This window comes from Pristiophorus japonicus, chromosome 12 (genome assembly GCF_044704955.1).
Source record: "Pristiophorus japonicus isolate sPriJap1 chromosome 12, sPriJap1.hap1, whole genome shotgun sequence".
In the NCBI taxonomy this organism is placed as follows: domain Eukaryota; kingdom Metazoa; phylum Chordata; class Chondrichthyes; family Pristiophoridae; genus Pristiophorus; species Pristiophorus japonicus.
The window spans coordinates 172,791,569-172,816,018 of record NC_091988.1 but is presented as its reverse complement, the minus strand read 5'-3'; the positions used below and the strand labels follow the sequence as shown (position 1 = coordinate 172,816,018).

Here is a 24,450-nt window from a genome sequence, read left to right as displayed (position 1 = left end):
ACGGCAGGTAACCTATAAATGTCAGCACAGAGATTGGGCATAGCACAGCTTATTACTTACTATCTGTAGTAAATAACAGTGGCTATTAAATGTGATTGGAGAGACACAGGAGGTGAAACAATTGAATAAATCCTAAACCACAACACGCCACAACATTTGATTTAAACGTATTAACATCTCCGATAGCTGAACCCTGGACTAATAACCATCCCTGATCTATTGCTCCATAAACTGGCTCAGATAATTCAGTGACCATCAGACAGCACTTTAAAGCAGGAGGAGATGATGATCCGGGCACTCTGCAGAAGTAGACAGCTCCTTTGCAGAATTGCTCTACTGCGCAGAATTTGAAGCAATATTAATCACTTATTTAAACAACATACTTAAATGATTCCATGGCATGTGGGGAAACTCCCATGTCGTCAGTGATAAGTGTGTCACTGGATTTGGCAAATCAGCTGGTGCAATTAATTATGAATATGGACTTTAAACTTTCTGAATGGGATGTGAGCCATTCATTATGAATATGGACTTTAAACTTTCTGAATGGGATGTGAGCCAGAAATCGACTTGTCCAGCCAAGATCACTGCTCTTTTGGGAATAGAATTGAATCCAGGCAGTTTTAGATGTGACTTGCAGCAGACTGCCCAGTCCCTGTATTTGGGGAACCCAGTGGTGCTAGTATGGATCTTGTGCTGAACAATAATGTCCTTAGAAGATGGCAACGTATTTATACTGGGTAAATGGAGCCACTTGTAATATTAGCTTCCAGCTTAAAATTTGGAATAGGAGATGTCCTGATGGTGGAGCTGGTTCAGGCAATGAGTAGCACGAACCAAGGAAAGCACCAGGCTTGATCCACAGTCCTTGCCGAGTTAGTTGTCTGATTTAGGATAGCATTAGGGTCAGTACAATTAGCCTTGGGACCACCTGAACAGGGAGCAAATGGCTGGGGGAGATAAACTAATTTATGAATGTAATTCCTGCATGCATAGAACTTGTCATTAACAGGAGAATTCTACTGGAGGGGGACACCACTTCACACCACACCACCACAGTGAGAGGGATAATGAAGGAAATATTTGAACCCAAATAGTGTTTTTGCACACCTTTCAGTGACGGGTTTGAGTAGTGAAGAAATGGTTCAGGGGAATGCCGAAAGGAGAATATAAATTACAAATATATAGTCCAACCTATGCCATTCATTAGATAAATTCTCCTCAGTGAAACTTTTAAGATGTTCTAATATACCAGAAATAATGGAGTAAATATTCAAATACTCTTCACCCACCAACACCTGCACTGATTTTCTTTTTTAAATTATTTTTTATTAAGTACAATAATATTTTAACACCTAAAAAAAAATGAAAATTTTTCAAGATTATTGAAATGGTCCACATTTTTCCATTCTAATAAATTTATAGAATGGATTTAAGATGATATATGGCATAGGTTTTCAAACTGTGTTTCCGAGACTCTCGGGTCTTCAGGTTTCTGAGGAGCTAAATATACTGTACACTGAGAGCACAGTGTCTCCAATTCTGTTTTCATTAATATTTTTATGTATTTGTTCACTTAACACAGTATTTACTAATAAAGCACGTTTTCTGTGTGAAAAGGACTGTTTTCCTTTAGGTAGCTGACACTATGGCCCAGAATGTGCAGGAACTTTTCAGTGTAAGTTCGGCTTAATATGAAGAAATTCACGCGTAACTGATTTACGCCGGTTTTATGCTGAAACATCCCCCGAAAAAGTCTACCACTCATTTACATAACTCCAGCCCATGCAAAAGACCAGCTCATGCGAGTTTCCTGCATTTACAGCAGTAATGTGCTGGTATAGATTTACACCCATTTCGGCACAGCACAGCCTGAAGTCACCTAATGTAGGCGAACTATGATTTTGGGAGTTGGACAGTGAATTTCTTTGCAATTTTTTAAACATTTTTCTGACCGAGATCTGCACTATACAAAAACAAAATCCTGTCGGTTTCAGTGCACCCAAAAAAGTTTGGATTCCCGCGCCCCCGCCTTCACATGTTCAAAAGCGCTAAGCAGCTGAAAAGGCTTTCCCAATTACATACCCCTGTTCCAAATAATGATAGAAGAGGAAGAGGAGCAGCAGTGACAAGAGGCTGAGACTGAGGCATCATGGCATAAGACTGCATCCCACTCTTACACCTATTGGTGGCATTGCATTTGGCACTAGATTTCGGTGTTTTTTGGGGGCAAATGAGCTGTGCAGGAAATTTGGCAAGATCGGCACAGAAAATCAGGTAATTTGGGCATAAATGAGATTGAGGAAATTCCAAGCCTATTAGAATTTAGGAATAAGGGTCTCTATGATTATCAATATTTATAGGGAGTCCCCAGCAACGTATTTATTTTGCAAGTGCTCCCAGATAATGAACCAGTATTTTCAGGAAATCCTCTGGAAGTGTGTCATCACTTACTAGGGATTCCTTAAGTGCATACCGTTATTTGCAGCAGCTTCCCAAGAGCGGGTGAGTATTTACATGGGTTCCTGGGAGTGTTTCAACATTTACAAGTGAGTCCATGGGAGCATGTCCATATTTGCAGGGGTGCTCGTGACTCTATGAATATTTATACGGGCTCCCCGGCAGTATCTCAGCATTTACCAAGGTTTGTGGGAGTGGGTCAGTATTTACCAGGGTTTGTGAGACTGGCTCAGTATTTGTGGGCATCAGTAGTTGTGTGCTAATATTTAGAGGGGTCCTCAGGATTGTGCCAATATTTGCAAGAAGTTCCCCGCGCAGAAAAATCTGAGTGCAAGTATCACTGATATACTGTACAAATAGTTTAGCTTTAAAGTTTAAAATAATTGAATCACGGGCTTAAAATATGAATATTTTTTAATAAGATAAGCTGAAACTTATGACCTGATTAGCTATGATATGATTTTTTTTTGTAAATGCAGTGAAAGGTCATGTTTAATCTTCAAAGAATGTGGAAACACTGGCTGGTGCTTTTATGAGTCATAATAGAAAGATATGAAAAATATTTGGGAGGGTAAAGAATGAAAGTCTCCTCTCCTGTCTGTTGACTTTTTCTATATGAAATGAAATTTAGCAGGGCAACCCAGTTAGAGATATACATTGGTGTACAGCGACCAGAGGAATTCTGCCTGCCCCCCCCTCCCTCTCCAATGGAACTTTAATCTGCACATGACTGTATATGTGACATGAGAGTACTTGAGGCTGACGAGGAAAGAGTTACATTCATATAGTGCCTTATCATGTCTCTAAGAAACGTCTTGAGGCATTTCACACACATTACTTTTCAAATGCAATCAAATGTTATATAAGCAATCGTAGCAGCCAATTTGTGCACAGCAAAATCCACAAATGGAAATTAGATAAATGACCACTTAATTTGTTTGGATACTGTTGGACAACAACAACAACTTGTATTTATATAGCACCTTTAACGTAGTAAAACATCCCGAGGCGCTTCCCAGGAGTGTTATAAGACAAAATAAATTACACTGAGCCACATAAGGGGAAATGAGTGCAAAGAGGTAGGAAATGCCGTAACTGTAGGGCACATCGATCATAGGAAAGTCTTTGACAAGGTACCACATGGGAGATTATGAGAAGATTAACAACATGTATTTATATAGCACCGTTAACATAGTAAAACATTCCAAAGCGCTTCATAGGTGTGTTATAAGACAAAACATTTGACAGTGAGCCACACAAGGAGAAATTAGGGCAGATGACCAATAGCTTGCACAAAGAAATAGGTGGCAAGGAGCATCTTAAAGGAGGAAAGAGAGAAGGCGAGGTTTAGACAGGGATTTGCAGACCTTAGGGCCCAGGCACAACAGAAGGCACGGCCACCAATGGTTGAGCGATTATAATCAGAGATGCTAAAGAGGGCAGAATTAGAGGTTCGCATACATCTCGGGGGGTTGTGGGGTTGGAGGAGATTACAGGGATATTTGAAAACAAGGATGAGAATTTTGAAATCGGGGCGTTGCTTAACCGTGAGTCCATGTAGGTTAACGAGCACAGGGGTGATGGTGAGTGGGACTTGGTGTGAGTTAGGACACGGGCAGCCGAGTTTTGAATAACCTCAAGTTTACGTAGGGTATAATGTGGGAGGCCAGCCGGGAGTGCGTTGGAATAGTCAAGTCTAGAGGTAACAAAGGCATGGATGAGGGAAAAATTTTGACTATGATATCAGGAGATGTGTTTTTTTTAAATAATGCTATAACCTTGTTAATGTACACAAAAAGTGGCAAACAGGGCCTCAGTTTTACATTACGTCAAAAAGACAGCATCCCCAACAATGCAGCACTCCCTCAGTACTGAAGGCTTAGCTTAGATTATGTGCTCAATACCTAGAGTAGGATTTGAACCCACAACTTTCTGGCTGAGTCAAAATGACCCAAGCTGATTAAAGTAGCGGAAATGTTTGGGAAACCAGCATGGATTAGCATAATATTCCTCAAGAAAAGTTTTGAAAAGAAAGAATGAAAGTATTTTGTGCTCCAGGGTTGCCAAACCTCCAGGACTGTCCAGGATTTTCCAGGAATTAAATGTTAATCTCCTGGACACTGCTCCGAGCAATCCAGGAAAAACATCAAAGGGGCATTAAAAACCTGTGTGGTTTAAAAAATATATATTTTGGGGCACTTTCATTGATTAGTTATAAAAGTATTGGAGATGGAGGATGTTATGTTTGTAATAACTCGATACTGTAAGCTAACACAGATACAAACCTGGCTCTGCTTTATTAGGGCTCAAAGTGATTACATTACAAGATGGCTTGCCTTTTATACTTGGGCTGCACACAAATGCGTACAGCCCAATGACCTCCGACAGTCGCGCCACCTGGTGGCTAGTAACCCTAAGCATACAGACATGACAACATCCCCCTTTAAGATATTGGTAACAGTCTTTTTACAAATTGAGACGTTCCGGGGCTTTCCTCTCCCGAGTTGATCGTCTCAGTTCAACTCCCACCTTGCTCGAGCATTCTGAGTCTGTTATGACTGGGGGCTGGGTAGCCGATCTGATGGGAGTGGCAATGACCATGTAAGGTATTGAAAGTCCAGATTCATTGATGACATCGGAGTCCTCTGTTGACTGAGGGTAGGTTGGTTGGTCACTGATTGTGTCTTCCTCAGACTGTTCCGGTTCATCCGTGTACCGCAGCTTTATCTGATCAACATGTTTCCTGCATGTTTGCCCATTCTTGAGCTTGATGATAAACACTCTGTTACCCTCCTTGGCTGTAACAATACCGGCGATCCACTTGGGACCTTGACCATAATTTAATACATGCACAGGATCGTGAACAGAAATGTCTCGTGACATGGCAGTGCGATCATGATACCACTGCTGATTTTGACGTCTGTATTCAATATGATCGTTCAAGTCAGGGGGGACAAGAGAGGGCCTGGTCTTGAGACCTCTCTTCATCAATAGTTCAGCAGGGGGGACCTTGGTAAGCATGTGGGATCTTGTCCTGTAACTAAGCAATATGCGTAACAAGCGAGTCTGCAGTGAACCTTGAGTTACACGTTTCATACTCTGCTTAATGGTTTGGACAGCACGCTCTGCTTGACCATTAGATATAGGTTTCAATGGTGCTGACCTCACATGTTTGATACCAGTGAGTTTCATGAACTCTTGAAACTCCAGACTAGTGAAGCAAGGTCCGTTGTCACTTACAACGATGTCGGTCAGACCATGAGTGGCAAACATGACACGAAGGCTCTCAGTGGTAGCTGTGGATGTACTGTTTGACATGATTATACACTCTATCCACTTGGAATATGCATCCACCACAACTAAAAACATATTTTCCAGGAAGGGACCTGCAAAGTCGATGTGGATCCTAGACCATGGTTTAGATGACCACGACCACAGACTCAGCGGCGATTCCGCTGGTGCTTTACTGAGCTGCATGCAAGTGTTGCACTGATGCACACATGATTCCAGATCAGAGTCAATTCCAGGCCACCATGTATGAGACCTGGCAATGGTTTTCATCATGACAATACCGGGATGAGTGCTATATAGGTCATGTACAAATTTCTCTCTGCTTTTCTTAGGCATAACAACATGATTACCCCACAGTAAACAATCTGACTGGATAGTTCGTCTTTGCGATGGTTGTAAGGTTTGGTCTCATCACCCAGTTGCTTGGGTATGGCAGACCAATCCCCATTAAGGACACAACATTTCACAACTGATAATATCGGGTCCTGGCTGGTCCAGGTCTTAGCTTGTTGAACCGTGACATAGATTCATTCATTTTAAAAGCATCCATGACTAACAAGAGGTCTGCAGGTTGTGGCGTCTCCACCTCCGGTGTGGGCAACGGCAGACGGCTCAGTGCATCGGCACAATTCTCGGTGCCAGGTCTATGGCGAATGACATATTCATAGGCAGATAATGTCAGCGCCCACCTCTGGATGCGGGACGATGCATTGGTATTGATATCTTTGTTTTCCGAAAACAATGAAATGAGTGGCTTGTGATCTGTTTCCAGTTCAAACCGAAGACCAAACAGGTACTGATGAATCTTTTTAATCCATCGTCATCATAGGCAGTCCCTCGGAATTGAGGAAGACTTGCTTCCACTCCCAAAGTGAGTTCTTTGATGACTGAATAGTCCGATACGAGAGCCACGGATCCTATTACAGGTGGGACAGACATTCGTCGAGGGAAGGGGTCGGTGGCGCTTGTTTGCTGTGTGCTCCTTCCACTGCCTGTGCTTGGCCTCTTCATGCTCTTTGCGTTGGGACTCGAAGAGCTTGACGCCCTCCCGGATGTACTTTCTCCACCTTGGGCGGTCTTCGGCCAGGGTCTCCCACGTGTCAGTAGTGATATTGCACTTTACCAGGGAGGCTTTGAGGGTGTCCTTATAACGGTTCTGCTGTCCTCCTTTGGCTCGTTTACCATGAAGGAACTCCGCATAAAGCATTTGCTTAGGGAGTCTCGTCTCTGGCATGCGAACTATGTGGCCTGCCAGCGAAGCTGATCAAGTGTGGTCAGTGCTTCAATACTGGGATGTTAGCCTGGTCGATACACACAGGCTAATGATTCTTTTTCTATCATGCTGTAGACCTTTGACAAACTTTTAGAAGCATATGCAACAGGTTGTAGTTTACCCGACTCATTAGCTTGTTGGAGCTCGCAAGCAACTCCATATGACGAAGTATCACAGGCTAATACAAGACGCTTACACGGATCATAATGTACCAGCAGCTTGTTGGAGCAAAGCAGATTAGTAGTTTTCTTAAAAGCTCTGTCTTGAGATGCACCCCAAACCTAGTTGTCGCCTTTTCTTAGCGGTATGTGCAGTGGCTCTCATAGGTAGGAAATTATCGAAGTAGTTGAGTAGACCAAGGAACGAATGCAGCTCCGTCACATTCTGAGACATGGGTGCATTTTTGATGGCCTTGGTTTTTGAGTCCGTAGGCCTGATGCCGTCAGCAGCAATTTTCCTCCCCAGGAATTCGACTTCCTGTGCCATGAAGATGCACTTCGAACATTTCAGTCTGAGTCCCACTTTGTACAGACGATGTAGAACCTCTTCCAGGTTATTCAGATGTTTGGCGGTGTCACGACCTGTCACCAGGATGTCATCTTGGAACATGACGGTTCTAGGGACGGACTTCAGTAGACTATCCATGTTCCTCTGAAATAAGGATACCTGTTGTCGATAAACAGTCCTTTATGAGTGTTGATGCACGTAAGTTTCTTCGACGTCTCGACCAACTCCTGTGTCATGTAGGCCGACGTTAGATCCAGTTTAGTGAATGACTTACCCCCAGCTAGCGTTGCAAACAGGTCATCAGCCTTCGGTAACTGGTATTGATCCTGTTTCAAAACTCGGTTGATCATAACCTTGTAGTTTCCACAAATCCTGAAAGTGCCATCATTCTTCAACACAGGAACAATGAGGCTGACCCATTTGTTAAATTCGACCGGTGATATGACCCTTCACGCTGGAGTCTGTCCAGTTTGATTTCGACCTACTCCCTCATCATGTACGGAACCGCCCGAGCTTTATGATGGACGGGTCTTGCATCCGAGTCCACATGGATCTGCACCTTGGCTCCTGTGAATTTGCCGATGCCTGGTTCAAACAGCAAGGGGAACTTGCTCAGCACGTGAGCACATGGAGTATCATCTTCCGACGACAACGCTTTAATATCATTCCAATTACATTTGATTTTTTTCGAGCCAATTCCTGCCGAACAGTGTTGGACCATTGCCTGGAACAATCCATAACGGTAAATCATGAACCGCCCCATCATACGACACCTTGACTACTGCACTGCCAATCACCGTTATGAGTTCTTTAGTGTACGTATGCGACTTGGCATTGACTGGACTCAGCTTAGGCTTGTCCACTCAATGCCACAGCTTGTCGAATGTTCTCTGGCTCATTATTGATTGACTCGCACCCGTGTCCAATTCCATCGGTACCGGCACACCGTTAAGTTTCACATTAATCATTATCGGTTGGCTCTTTGTTTGGAACTAATACAGTCCATACACTACTGGTATCTCGGATTGCATGTCCGGATCCATGCTATACTAGTCATCATCCTCCATGTGGTGTGTCGCAGCATGCTTGCTTAGTTGTGGACACATGCGCTGGAGATGCCCCAGTCTCAACAGCCTTTACAAATGTACTGTTTAAACCGACAATGATGAGGCCGATGATTGTCCCCACAACACCAACATGATGAAATCGGATTCATTCCCGTTGGCGGACTTGAGCAGCCACGGGTTTCACATTCGCAGTCGAGTAGTCCCTGCCATATGCAACTCTGCCAAACGACGATACAATCGCGTTTACAGTACTTGCCGAGTTCCGATTTTCTGATAATATCTGCTTTAAGCGTTTGTCTGTCATCATGCAGGCCTGGCCAATCGTGATGGCCTTGCTCAAGTCCAGCGTTTCCGCCGCCAGTAGCTTACACAGGATCACCTTGTGATTGATACCGATTATAAAGGTGTCCCGCAGGATGTCTCCCTTTTCCCATTTTCGAACTTACACGGTCCAGCTAGATGTCTTAGGTCGGTAACGAATTCCGACACATCCTGGCCCTCCGAAAGAACGTGCTTGTAGAATCGATATCGTGAGATGATGATGCCTTCTTCTGGTTTGAGATGGTCACATACCAGAGCACACAATTCCTCATAGTCCTTGTCCATTGGACTTGCAGGCGAGAGAGATTCTTTGAGTCCATAGATTTTCGGACCGCAAACCGTAAGGAAGACCGTCCTGCGCCTAACTGCATCAGCGGGTTTCTCCATTTTGTTTGCCACAAAGCACTGGTCCAGGCGAGCTACAAAATCTGCCCAGTCCTCTCCCTCCACGAATCTCTCCAGAATTCCAAATGTGCTCATTTTTGCATGCGAAGGTTCTTAAGTTACCTTGTCGCCAAATGTTATGTATGTAATAACTCGATAGACTGAATACTGTAAACTAACACAGGTACAAACCTGGCTCTGCTTTATTCGAGCCCAAAGTGATTACATTACAAGATGGCTTGCCTTTTATACCTGGGCTGCACACACGTGCATACAGCCCAATGACCTCCAACAGTCGTGTCACCTGGTGGCTAGTAACCCCAAGCATACATACATGACAGGGAAAAAAAGGCTTTTTGACTGGGCAGGGTGGTTGGAGACGGGAGGTCCTGTGACAAAACCTCCATCTATACATGTGACCAGAGTTGCCAACCCTAATGTGCTCGCAAAGATCAGCAGCATCTTCTGAGTGAATTTAACAAAATGAAAAATAACTAAGTAATGGAATTGCTTCAAACTGAACATGAAGCGACATTTGAAAGCTGCACTGCTTATCTTGCTTACAGATCCAGTGGTATCCTTCCTGACCCCCCTCCCCCCCCACCCAATAAAAGAAGGTAATTACCATAATTTTGCTGTAATATCGACCTCTTTGCATTGGAGAATGAGCCTGAAAGGCAGGTGCGTGTTATATGTAAGAATTCATACACAGAGGAAACGGTGTACACTGGGATCGATAATATAATGGTGATGTACTCAGGCCTGAGGCCCACACTGTGCCTGATCAGCTCAGCACAGGACACTGCGGCCAGCTACCATCAACAGCACTGGGAGCCTGTGCACGAACGGTGTGCAAAGCTCATTAGACTTGCAAAAAATATTTAAATTATATATGGGGCCTTCCCATAATGGGATTTGAATACCTAAGCAGCACACCAGTTACCGAGTGCCTGTTCCCAACAGACTCTGAAGAAGAGGCCTGGTTGAAAATATGTATTTTTTTTCTATCTGACTAGTCTATAACATTCCCTAGGTCAGCTTATTTGTACACAATGTGCAGAGGGCCTATGGAGAATAGCATTATATTGTCAGCCTCATTACAGAATCAGGCCCAAAATTACTTTCTTTGTACATTTTATTTTAAAATGTTGACATATTTCACCATCTTTTTCCTCGTCCAATTTTGCCGAAAAATAGATAAGACTGGAATTTCTGCCCTATATTGTTCAAATGTCATTTATTCGATTCTGAGTGCCCAATCAATCCTGTATGATCTGTTCAGATTGCAGGTTTCCTGAGAGTCTGTAACTTTTCCAGCTGTAAGAGATCACAAAAGTTAAGCTTGGTTTATAAATTTTTAATTCAGTTCATACAATGAAGAAAGATGTCATCATTTTTTAACCTGCCTTCTCTTCACTATAATCTTGTTTTTTTTTGCCGGTTCAAGCATCATTCTTTCCCTTTCAGTTTTTGTCCCTGAATTAGTCCCTTAGCCCTCTTCACTCTGACTCATGCTGTGATATGTTTTCATGGGGACCAATGAATCTTTGGTACTTGCCAAGTGCCCATTTTTTTCACCAAGCCGATTATGGCACCGTCACTGTTACCCTGGTTGAGAGCAGTGAACTGATAACGCAGGGAAATAGCCTGGTAATCTCCTTGTCTGTATGGTCCAGTGTCCCACCATTAGTGATAAAGTTATCTGCTAGGTTATTCGGGACTTTGATAACTCTCCTGTGAAGTGCCTTGGGATTGTTTAGCTACATTAAAGGCGCTTATGTAAATACAAGTTGTTGTTGTTGTTGTCTCTGGTTTGTGAGAGCCCACAATTTGATACTTTTGGTGCAAAACATGGGAATGTTTCTCAGAACTGACATATTTGGTTTAACCAACGCAGTTTAAAAACAATGCTAGTGGGGTTGCGAACAATTACAGTGGGGTTGCTTGTAAGAGAGGAATCTAAAAGGAAAAGGGAGCAAGCAGGAGTATAGGATTAAATTAGATGGTTTACATGGAGAAAAAACATCAGCACAGACTTGATGAGACAAATGGCCTGTTTCTGTGCTGTAACTTTCTATTATTCAATGGCAATTGTCATCGGGAATAATAATGCTTGGTGTTCAGTGATCCTAGTATACCCAGATATCACACTGTTCATCAAGTTGCCAATATTTCAGTAACATTTTGTTGCTTTATATATGATTGTGTGTATTATATATATTATATAGCACACACTCCCTATGAATATGATAAAACTTTTCCCATCACACTGTTGATTTCACAGAACAGGAGTTGATTTATTGACCCTTTATAGTTGTAAATGAGCATATTTTCTGACTCACCATGAGCAATGCCACCGGGCATCTGCTAGTACATAGTAAAAATCGGCCTTTTTTTTAATCAGGTGGTATTTTGGAAGTATATCAAGAGTCGACGCAGAGAAATTGCTTCTGTCTGCAGAAAATCAAAATGGAACCTTCATAGTCCGCAAAAGTGAGACGAGTAACAGTAACTATTCAATATCAGGTATGTAAAAGTTGGTTACGTGTAAAGCAAAGGTTCTATTAAAGTTAAGTTGTAATAAGTAGTTTAATGGGTAAATGCTGGTATGACGTGGAACTGAGTTGTGCAGACCAGGTCGTCTCCGGTTTGATCCCAGGTCTGTGATGCGTTAGTCGGTCTCAATCAATGCAGCAGGGAGGGCGCTACAGTTCACCCCAGTGTTTCTGGGCTAAAGACAGGAAAAGTCAGCCAGGGGTTGCCGCTAGCTGACCCCTGTGTGTGTGTTTTAAATTAGAACAAAGCAGACCTCCTGCTGTTATACTGTTGCTTCACTGAACGACCAAGACTGCATGCATCTCCGAGACACCAGTGAATCTTCGCGAACAAAGTGCACAGCATCAAATAACAGCTCTCAGCCTTCTTTCTTTACTTTCCCTCTCAGAAAGAGAAAGGTTGACACCTGAGACCTTGATTGTGTTATCAGAGATTACGGGCTAGATTTTCCACTTTTGTGCTTATCGCCCAAAAATGGGCGCTATTTCCAGCGTGGGCGGTAAAAAAGGGTTTTCAGAACGCCGGCTTCTCGCCCATTCTCAAAGCACCTAGTCTCCATTTTGGAAAATGGGCGTTACCGCGAGCGATATGAAATGGGCGGTAGCGTTAAATCTCGCTGACGTTCGGTCGTAAAGTGTCACCATCTTTAGCAACGGCATGGCAACGCTCGATTCCCGCGATTCAGGAGGTCAAGGGTCATCATTGGATATATTCAAGAGGGAGTTAGATATGGCCCTTATGGCTAAAGAGATTAAGGGGTATGGAGAGAAAGCAGGAAAGGGGTACTGAGGGAATGATCAGCCATGATCTTATTGAATGGCGGTGCAGGCTCGAAGGGCCAAATGGCCTACTCCTGCACCTATTTTCTATGTTTCTTTGTTTCTATCATGATATGCGAAGAAGAGGAAACAGAGAGAGAGGGAGCTGAGAGGGACTGAAGGTGTGTGCGGGTGTGGTGTGTGCTTGTTTGGCTGTTGTGGGAGGCACGAGGGAGATTCACCATCAGCAAGAAGCCTACTAAGCACCAAGAACATAGTTTGCACCAAGTTTTTGTCCAACAAATAAGATATAACTCAGAAGGGATGGTGGAGGCCCTGGAGCTGGTAGCCAGGAACACTGGTGGCAGAGGGCTCCCAGTGGTCCCGGAGTGCAGCACTGCACCCCAAGGTGCCGCACCCACATTGCCAACTACACATGAGAACCAGAAGTAACATCTTGTTTCTGGCTCGGAGCACGGTCCCACCTCGGGACCATCCTCTCCCGTATCTATCCAAGCAGCGTTTTGGTCGTCATTCCTCCCCTCCACCCTCCCCCCCCCCCAATGAAGCATCGTCTGAGCAGCTCCTCGACCAGGCGGCTTGGAGTCAGGAGGGGAAGGGGAAGAGGTAGAGGTGCGGGGGGGAGGGGGAAAGGTTGTTTTTTACAGAAATACTCATGATTTCAGACAAATGTTTGGTTTAAATGTGTTTTATTTTTAAAAAACCTTGTTGCGCATTGGCTCAGATAGTTGCACCGTTACACGCTGGTGATTCCTTAATATCAAAGGGTATAATGACATTTAACTTCAATCAACTTAAACTTTAACTGTCACCAAGGTGATGCCCGCCATTGATGTATCACCTGCACAACTAGCAGTGTGTCAGCCTTGTAAATAACACCAACGTTCTTTCAGGCAAAGCGATCATTGATGAGCTCCTGATGTAAGGCTCTTGCAGCTATCATGCCACCACGGGCCCTTTAATGCAATCTATAGCAGGGCGGGGGCATAGCTACAGCATCAGCCTGATTATGTGGGCTGATGTCAGCGTCTGCCTCCTCGTCCTCCTCTTCCTCTCTCTGGTGAGGTGGACTGTCAGACTCATCAGGCAATTCTTGTCCCCTCCTGATAGCCAAGTTGTGCAGCATGGAGCACACCACCACGAATTGAGCTACCTGCTCAGGGTGGTATTTGAGGTTGCCTCTTGAGTGGTCCAGGCATCTAAAGCGCTGCTTAAGCATTCCAATGGTTTTCTCCACGATATTGCGAGTGGCTCTGTGGCTCTCATTGTATCGCCTCATGGCTTTGGTATGGGTGTCTCGCAGAGGGGTCATCAGCCAGGTGGCGAGGCCATTTCCTTTGTCACCAAGCATCCAGCATTGACCTTGTGGCTGATTGTTAAACAAGTCATTTCAGGACAGCTCGGACACGTGTTATGCTCCTCCTGTACTATGTGGGAAATCTGGGACGCCTCCGGTGTCCCTGACGACTACGTGTGCGGGAAGTATACCCGCCTCCAGCTCCTGACGGACCGTATTTCGGCACTGGAGCTGCGGGTGGATTCACTCTGGAGCATGCACGATGCTGAGAATGATGTGAATAGCACGTTTAGTGAGTTGGTCTTACCGCAGGAAAAGGGTACACAGCCAGACAGGGAATGGAAGACCAACAGGAAGAGCAGTGCAAGGAAGGTAGTGCAGGAGTCCCCTGCAGTCGTCCCCCTGCAAAACAGATACACCGCTTTGGGTACTGTTGAGGGGGATGACTCATCAAGAGAGAGCAGCAGCAGCCAAGTCCATGGCACCATGGCTGGCTCTGCTGCACAGGAGGGCAGGAAAAAGAGTGGGAGAGCAATAGCGATAGGGGATTCAATTGTAAGGGGAATAGATAGATGTTTCTGTGGCCGCAACCGAGACTCCAGGATGGTATGTTGCCTCCCTGGTGCAAAAGTCAAAGGATGTCTCGGAGCGGGTGCAGGACATTCTAAAAAGGGAGGGTGAACAGCCATTTGTCGTGGTACACATAGGTACCAACGATATAGATAAAAAACGGGATGAGGTCCTACGAGACGAATTTAGGGAGCGAGGAGTTACATTAAAAAGTAGGACCTCAAAAGTAGTAATCTCAGGATTGCTACCACTGCCACGTGCTAGTCAGAGTAGGAATCGCAGGATAGCTCAGATGAATACGTGGCTTAAGCAGTGGTGCAGCAGGGAGGGATTCAAATTCCTGGGGCATTGGAACCGGTTCTGGGGGAGGTGGGACCTGTACAAACCGGACGGTCTGCATCTGGGCAGGACCGGAACCAATGTCCGAGGGGGAGTGTTTGCTAGTGCTGTTTGGGAGGAGTTAAAGTAATATGGCAGGGGGATGGAAACCAATGCAGGGAGACAGAGGGAAACAAAATGGAGACAGAAGCAAAAGATAGAAAGGAGAAGAGTAAAATGGAGGGCAGAGAAACCCAAGGCAAAAAACAAAAAGGGCCACTTTACAGCAAAATTCTAAAGGGTCAAAGTGTGTTAAAAAGTCAAGCCTGAAGGCTCTGTGCCTCAATGCGAGGAGTATTCGGAATAACGAATTAACTGCGCAGATAGCAGTTAACGGATACAATGTGATTGGCATCACGGAGACATGGCTCCAGGGTGACCAAGGCTGGGAACTCAACATCCAAGGGTATTCAACATTTAGGAACAATAGACAGAAAGGAAAAGGAGGCTGGTTAAAGAGGAAATTAATGCAATTGTAAGGAAAGACATTAGCTTGGATGATGTGGAATCAGTATGGGTGGAGCTACGGAGTACCAAAGGGCAGAAAACGCTAGTGGGAGTTGTGTACAGGCCACCAAATAGTAGTAGTGAGGTTGGGGCCTGCATCAAACAAGAAATAAGGGATGTGTGCAATAGATGTACAGCAGTAATCATGGGCGACTTTAATCTACATATTGATTGGGCTAACCTAACTGGTAGCAATACGATGGAGGAGGATTTTCTGGAGTGTATTAGGGATGGTTTCCGAGACCAATATGTTGAGGAACCAACCAGAGAGCTGGCCATCCTAGACTGGGTGATGTGTAATGAGAAAGGATTAATTAGCAATCTTGTTGTGAGAGGCCCCTTGGGGAAGACTGACCATAATATGGTAGAATTCTTTATTAAGATGGAGAGTGACAAAGTTAATTCAGAAACTAAGGTCCTGAACTTAAGGAAAGGTAACTTTGACGGTATGAGGTGCGAATTGGCTAAATTAGACTGGCAAATAATACTTAAAGGGTTGACGGTGGATAGGCAATGGCAAACCTTTAAAGATCATATGGACGAACTTCAACAATTGTACATACCTGTCTGGAGTAAAAATAAAACGGGAAAGGTGGCTCAACGTGGCCAACAAAGGAAATTAAGGATAGTGTCAAATCCAAGTAAGAGGCATATAAATTAGCCAGAAAATTTAGCAAGCCTGAGGACTGGGAGAAATTTAGGATTCAGCAGAGGAGGACAAAGAGTTTAATTAAGAGGATGAAAATAGAGTACGAGAGGAAGCTTGCCGGAAACATAAAAACTGACTGCAAAAGCTTTTATAGATATGTGAAGAGAAAAAGATTAGTGAAGACAAACGTAGTTCCCTTGCGGTCGGATTCGGGTGAATTTATAATGGGGAACAAAGAAATGGCAGACCAATTGAACAAGTATTTTGGTTCTGTCTTCACAAAGGAAGACACAAATAACCTTCCGGATGTACGAGGGGACCGAGGGTGTAGTGAGAAGGAGGAACTGAAGGATATCCTTATTAGGCGGGAAATTGTGTTAGGGAAATTGACGGGATTGAAGGCCGATAAATCCCCAGGGCCTGATAGTCTACATCCCATGGTATTTAAGGAAGTGGCCCTAGAAATAGTGGATGCATTGGTGATAATTTTCCAGCAGTTTATCGACTCTGGATCAGTTCCCATGGACTGGAGGGTTGCTAATGTAACACCACTTTTTTAAAAAGGAGGGTGAGAGAAAACGGGTAATTATAGACTGGTTAGCCTGACATCAGTAGTGGGGAAAATGTTGGAATCAATCATTAAGGATGAAATAGCAGCGCATTTGGAAAGCAGTGATAGGATTGGTCCAAGTCAGCATGGATTTATGAAAGGGAAATCATGCGTGACAAATCTTCTGGAATTTTTTGAGGATGTAACTAATAGAGTGGACAAGGGAGAACCAGTGGATGTGGTGTATTTGGACTTTCAAAAGGCTTTTGACAAGGTCTCACACAAGAGATTGGTGTGCAAAATCAAAGCACATGGTATTGGGGGTAATATACTGACGTGGATAGAGAACTGGCTGGCAGACAGGAAGCAGAGAGTCGGGATAAACTGGTCCTTTTCAGAATGGCAGGCAGTAACTAGTGGAGTGTCGCAGGGCTCGGTGCTGGGACCCCAGCTCTTTACAATATATATTAATGATTTAGATGATGGAATTGAGTGTAATATCTCCAAGTTTGCAGATGACACTAAACTGGGTGGCGGTGTGAGCTGTGAGGAGGACGCTAAGAGGCTGCAGGGTGACTTAGACAGGTTAGGCGAATGGGCAAATACATGGCAGATGCAGTATAATGTGGATAAATATGAGGTTATCCACTTTGGGGGCAAAAACACGAAGGCAGAATATTATCTGAATAGCGGCAGATTAGAAAAAGGAGAGGTGCAGCGAGACCTGGGTGTCATGGTTCATCAGTCCTTGAAAATTGGCATGCAGGTACAGCAGGCGGTGAAGAAGGCAAATGGTATGTTGGCCCTCATAGCAAGGGGATTTGAGTATAGGAGCAGGGAAGTCTTACTGCAGTTGTACAGGGCCTTGGTGAAGCCCCACCTGAAATATTGTGTTCAGTTTTGGTCTCCTAACCTGAGGAAGGACGTTCTTGCTATTGAGGGAGTGCAGCGAAGGTTCACCAGACTGATTCCAGGACTGACATATGAGGAGAGACTGGAGCAACTGGGTCTTTATACACTGGAGTTTAGAAGGGTGAGAGGGGATCTCATAGAAACATCTAAAATTCTGACGGGACTGGACAGGTTAGATGCGGGAAGAATGTTCCCGATGTTGGGGAAATCCAGAACCAGGGGACAGTCTTAGGATAAGGGGCAGGCCATTTAGGACTGAGATGAGGAGAAACTTCTTCACTCAGAGAGTTGTTAACCTGTGGAATTACCTGCCGCAGAGAGTTGTTAATGCCAGTTCATTGGATATATTCAAGAGGGAGTTCGATATGGCCCTTACGGCTAAAGGGATCAAGGGGTATGGAGAGAAAGCAGGAAAGGGGTACTGAAGGAACGATCAGCCATGATTTTATTGAATGGTGGTACAGGCTCGAAGGGCCGAATGGCCTACTCCGGCACATATTTTCTATGTTTCTATGTTTCTAAGTCAGATACAGTGCTCTCACGCAGGATGTGAGCATCATGGATGCTGCCCGGAAATTGAGCATTCACTGCCAGTATAATTTGCTGGTGGTCGACAACAAGTTGCACTTTCAGGGAGTGGAATCCCTTGCTGTTTCTGAAAACCTCTGCATTCTGAAAAGGTGCCCGCATCGCGATGTGTGTGCAATGTATTGCTCCCTGCACCTTGGGAAATTTGCAATTCTGGAGAATCCTAGAGCCCTCTCACTCTGTGCCTCACTGGTCGTAGGGAAGCTGATCAAGTCCCTCCTGCATGCATGTAGGGCTTCAGTGACCTGTCTAATGCAGCACTGTGTGGCATGCTGAGAAAGTCCACAAATGTCACCAGCTGTGGCCTGAAAAGAACCCAAAGCATCGAATGACAGTGCCGTGGTTACTTTGACCTCAATAGACAGTGCAGTACTGATGACGCTGGCAGGCTGCTGATCTCCCCTTATCAGCTGGCATACCTCAGTGATAACCTCTTTGTGGAAGCGCAGTGTCCAAAAGCAGATGGTATTTGGCAAGTCGAGGTAATACTACTTCTCCCTGTACTTGTGGGGGGTGTAACGTCCGGTCCTTCTCATCAGTCTGGCACGTCTTACATTGGGCACATAATGCTATGGAGCGTACCTTCGGTCATCTCGAGTCTGCAGCATGTAATTGGTCACCAAGAGAAGGTGAGAAAGGACAGGCCCCATTGCAGTAGCTCTCTGTTTTCCACCGATTGGTCACAAACAATGAATGTCCCAATGAAGACACCTAGTCAATTCCAATCGGTCACTGTATGGTCAAGATGTTTTTACAGATGTTCAAATCAACCCCACCGACCTCCAAAGTACACCCGAACTCCCCCGAGGTTGAAGCACAGCAGCCTTTTAAAGGATGCGACATGTGATGTAGAACATGGCGTCCATAACACTGTGCTTAGTTCCGGTTAGTTCCACTTTTTCTGGAGCGATATTGTGGGCGATATGTGTGCGAGGTGGTGAAAGTGACACTGGGCAACCTCATGTCCGCTAGTTTCGGTAAATATGCTCTTTAAGACAAAAAAAGGTGGGCGGTCGGTATTATTGAATCTCCGCGTTAAATCAATGCGGAAATTAACACTGGGCGATATTATGGCCGCTGATTTCGCCCATTCTGATGATTCCGCCCAAAAAAAGTGGGCGAGTGGTATTTTTTTCCCGCCGTTAAGCACATGGGGAAAGTAACAATCGCCGATAAGTTTCAAAAAAATGCCCGTCAATTTCCATTTTGTGGCTAAATATGCGATATCTGGGCGTTATACGTCATTTCAGCGGTAAAATGGGCGTTAAGCGGGCATTAACCATGCAAAAAAAGTGGAGCTCCTAGCCCTACATGTTGTCATCTCATAGAGCAGCATGCCTGCAAGTTGGCACCAATAGTTACTATCAAACCATTGGCTTTCAATTTGAATTCAGGCAACACAACATATCTGAAAACCAAATGGAAAAAAGATATTTATGCACCTCCTAAAAATGTTCGTACTTCTGTAAAACAAATTAATTGTATTTTTTGACAAAATATATGAGTTAAAGGGCTACCCCCCCCCCCCCACTTTTCAAATACCTCCCTCGAGATCCTAGTGGAGGAAGTGCAGGCAAAGAGGGAGAAACTGTTCCCCAGAAGCTGCAAGAGTGTTCACAAGGCCACAGTGCAACTGGCCTGGACAGAGGTGGCTGAAAGGGTCAATGCTGGCAGCATCACCCCCAGGATCTAAGTTCAATGCAGAAAGAGGGACATTGGCCTCACAAGAGCAGTGAATATGGCTCTTCACATCTCTACCTCTCTCAACAGTACCCGACAGCGATCTTGTCACCCCCCTCCTCCATCACTGTCAACAGTTCCCTCCCGTCCATCACATGCTTCAGCATACAATCACAAGGCCACACTGCAACACCTCTTTCTCATTCTCAGCACACTCACCTCTTCCTTTGCTCTCTTCACACCACACACTAACAGTATTCTCTTCTCACATACTACCACCTGCGCAACCACCAACCCCTCCCACCACTCCTTCCTCAACACATTGCATGCACTTCTCTTTATATTTATCCCCTCCCCATCATCATTCCATCTTCCTTCTTCTCCACCTCTCCCTTTGCACTCTACATACAAGTCCTACACATTTCCACTTACTCCAAAATGGTCTAGCTCTCATTTTAAGATTATGTCCTCTTGTTATGAATTTCCCACCAGAGGTAGTTTCTGTATATCTACCTCATCGAATCCTTTTATTATTTTAATCATCCCAATTAGGTCACCCCCTCAACCTTCTAAACTCAAAGGAATACAAGCCATGTTCTTGCAACCTGTCCTTATAATTTAAACCTTTAAGCTCGATGTAATTCTGGCAAATTTACACTGTACCCTCACCAAGGCCAATATATCTTTCCTGAGGTTCAATGCGCAAAACTGAACACAGTAGACCAGATAGGGTCTAACCATGGTTACAACTGAAGCATCACCTCCTTACTTTTGAATTCCACCCCCTTGAGATAAAGGCCTACGTTCCATTAGCCTTTTTGATTACTTTTTGCACTTGTGCACTAGCTTTTTAAATTAATTGACCAACGCGGCCCTTTTCTGGGCCTGTTGTCTATTGCACTGGATTTCCTTGGCAAAGCCAGCAGCAGGCGCTAACCTCATGGTGCAAAGTTAAAATAGCGTCGGAGCCTGATTGACGTCGGTAAACCCCTATCTTCGAATCTCAATGAAACCCGCACCTGTCTGATGCGGGGGCCTCACACGCCACCCGAAACGCACCTGTTAAAATGGCATGCGTGCAGCGGGAATCTGATGTGTGCCACTCTACAATATTTTAACCCCACACATGCTCTGCTCTCATTGGGCACAGGGGGTTAAAATCGGGGCTTATATTTTAATGTATTGAATACTGGACGATCCTTCTTATTGAGATCTGGTTATTATAACGAAAATATTGACGGTCCCTGGCCATTCACAGACACTGGAATGAACGTAATGCTTTTGTGTCCGCCCATAGCTCAAATGGTGGGGACTTATAATGAACGTCAGAAACCCGGTAAATTTCATCCATTCTCAACAAGCGGGGCAAAGAACTGCTCTGGTCACTGTGAAGTTACTTTGCACATGGATGTTTACGATATTGCTGCACAGATTGATAAGTCCATAGGAGGAAAATGTTACACCCTTTAGAGAGAAGAGGGATGAACTGATATCAAATCACACTATCTACTCACTCATCATAGAGCACCATTGCTGATGGCTACAGAGTAATCTTCAGTCTAGACTGTCCCCTCTCCTGCCACTCATTGTTGTGTTGGTCCAGCTATCCAGGATGGAAGATGGGACAAGGAATAAAGTGTTGTAAATTTGAAGTTTAAACTAGTTTTTTTTTTCACCTGCAGCTCTAAATGATAAAGTGCATCACTTTCGGATATTTACCTCACCCGAGGGAATATTCTTTCTTCATGAGAACCAAAAGTTTTCGACAGTTAGTGATCTGTTGGAATGCTACAAAACAAATTGGAAGATCCTTGGGTTTGCGTTAACAAAGCCGTACACAAAGGTATGTACTGGGAGTTCAAGCTGTGTAAAAGAAAACTGTACAGAAAGGTGTGCATTTTTCCAGGTCTGTACTATATTCAGGGAGGCGTTTCCAAAAGCTTGTTTGGGCAACTAAAATGACACAATGTGTTGTGGACTGATTATCTGAAATTATATTGATGTGATCTGTGTGTATATTCCCTTGTGTGATCTGGAAACTATGGAACGATTTTTTTGTACTTCCACTGTTTATGGTCTAATGATGTTGCCTGGCTGATTGCAACAATTTCTCAAATTTCATGGCTTTAAAAATGAACATAAGCTCAGAAAACAACAACAACTTGCATTTATATAGTGCCTTTAACGTAGTAAAACATTTCAAGATGCTTAGAAAAAAAATGAAGTTTTCTAATAAAAAACACGGGTTTTGATTAAACAACTATGAAATACATTTTTATTGAAGCCATTCACTCACAGATTACCTAGTCAGCAGATTATCTGTGAGCAGTCAGGCTGCAAGTGGACACATAAATCACCAAATAACAGAATCTTCAACATCTAAATAAACTCCAGATGTGGTTATGTACAGAACAGAGTGTGCTTAATAATAAATGGGAACTGTGGTATAGATCAGGAACTCAACAGCACAAATTCTCTCTCTCCACATAATCTTCTGGGTTTTGCTTTACATACCCAACTTCCCTCCACAGGATGGGAGGAGCCACAACTCCCGAGAAGCCACAGGCCAGTCCCTCCGGAACATTACACAACATTAGCTGTAAAGATAAATGATACAAGAAGTCATTAAGCCTCCTATATTTACAAAATCTCTTTTGTGTTTTTGTAGTAATATTATAACTGCGGTTTGGATGTCTACTTTTATTCAGGGGTGTCCTGGGCAGGATCAAGACCCCATCTCAGAGATTCTAAAATATGGGAGAGGAAGACAGAGTCACTATATGTAGCCTAATTTACTTCAGTCTCTTAGGCTGCAACTTAAGCAACCAGATATCTGTGATTACCAGACAGCTACAGTACAGACCTAGCAGAGAGGGGCATTCCCAAATAGACTTGTCCAATTGCCCTGAGCATTCCATGAGTAATATTTCAGGAACAATATTTCCCCATTCTGCCAAATTGTATAATTTACAATTTTGCTGTAAATTAGATATTTTATCTGAACTTAAGAAACCAAATGTAGAAGTGTAAGATGTAGTTTAGAAATAAAAAAGGACTTGCATTTAGGTAGTGCCTTATCATGTCCTCAGGATATCCCAAAGTGCTTCACAACCAATGGATACATTTTGAAGTGGTTACTGTTATTATGTAGGCAGATGTGTCTGACAATTTGTATGCAGCAATGTCTCACAAACAGCAAATGAATGAATTACTGGGTAGGCTGCTTTTTGATGGTATTGGTTCAAGGATGGCCACAACACCACAGGAATGTCCTGTTCTTCAGGGAACACCATGGAATGTTTACATCCCTCTGAGCAGATAGGGGACTTCTCAGTTGGTAGGGCCATTTTTAAGCCTCCTGTCCCCTCGCCTACCCCCCACGCCACCCCTGGGCCGCATGCCAGATGCTAGTGCACTGCACCTGTGAAGGTCACAAATCACCCAGATGTCCTGCCCGGTATGCATCCCTAGTGTAGGCCTACCCCACTGGCAGAGCCTTATACTTAGAGCCAAAGGTGGCAACAGGGGCATAGCTGCAGGATTAGGAAGCCTGCAGCCATACTCCTGGCAACTAGCTGCTGGCCATGGAGTATTCCCCAGGCGCACCGAGAAAAAATTGTTCCTGGCATCTCCAACAACACAGCTCTCCCCCAGTACTGCACTGAAATAGCCACATAGATTATTATGTCTGTAGTGATGCTTGAACCCACAGCCTTTTGACTTGGATGTGAGATTGCTATCTCCTGAGCCAAGGTAACATTTATTTTCTTTGGTCAATTATTGGATAATCTAAATATTCTATTATCCAGTATGCAGCCAGGCTTACCTTGCTACTAAATACAGGAATTTACAGATGTTATTAAATTGGATTCTGGTTGAGTAAATATTCATGTCCCATAGTTTGACTGTAGTATCTTACAGTGCCTTACGTTTTAAAAAATTAAATATATAACTAAAAAGTCAATGGGTTTTTGAAAAGCAAATATTAAAAGTGTATTAATGTTTTGGCTTGGTTGCAGCAGGATGTTTATAAAACTGATGAATGGGAAATGCCCAGAGAAGAATTTACTTTGCTACAAAAACTGGGAGAAGGTCACTTTGGAGAAGTCTGGGAAGGTGTTTGGAAGGAAAATCAACATGTAGCGATCAAAATACTTAAAAAAGGTTTGTGACATGATGTGTTTATAAGATGAGGTTGTGTGATGTACAAAAGATGGGCTTGAGTGCAAATTGAACAAATGCAGTTGGAAGAACAGATTCTCAACAGTATGAAACTTTGCAATAAATGATGAAGAGTAAAAGTTAGCTATAGATTTCTAAAATCTGAAGATCCTTTCTTTCCCTCTAGGAAATGAATAGCCTGATATCAGATGTAATTTCCTAAATTAATGTGATAAAAGTGCCAATAAGGCAGGATCATTTTCTGAGGCTCCACTGCCAGTGTCGAGCCTGTATCGAGCCTTGCTAGCCATAATGTAGGTCACAGAATCAGCCCTATAGTTCCAAAGCCCTGTCTTCAACCATTGCTCCTGTCTAAAGGCTTCAGACCAAGACTCTCCCCTCATAAAATTATACAATATAAACTGCATTTGTAGAGCTCACTCAAGCTATACACATAGATCTTGCAGTTGATCAACAGAGAATTTAGAGAAATCACCAAAAACTATGTGGAATAGAAGGA

General features: G+C 43.9%; 1 protein-coding gene across 1 annotated transcript in view; it reads left to right on the top strand.

The window, feature by feature from the left end:
- Positions 1 to 24,450, top strand: part of srms (src-related kinase lacking C-terminal regulatory tyrosine and N-terminal myristylation sites) — a 67,448-nt gene that overhangs the window by 20,168 nt on the left and 22,830 nt on the right. The window contains exons 2-4 of the mRNA XM_070894887.1: positions 11,708 to 11,829; positions 21,452 to 21,612; positions 23,789 to 23,933. Coding sequence (XP_070750988.1) covers positions 11,708 to 11,829; positions 21,452 to 21,612; positions 23,789 to 23,933 — 428 coding nt within the window. The remainder of the gene's footprint in view (positions 1 to 11,707; positions 11,830 to 21,451; positions 21,613 to 23,788; positions 23,934 to 24,450) is intronic.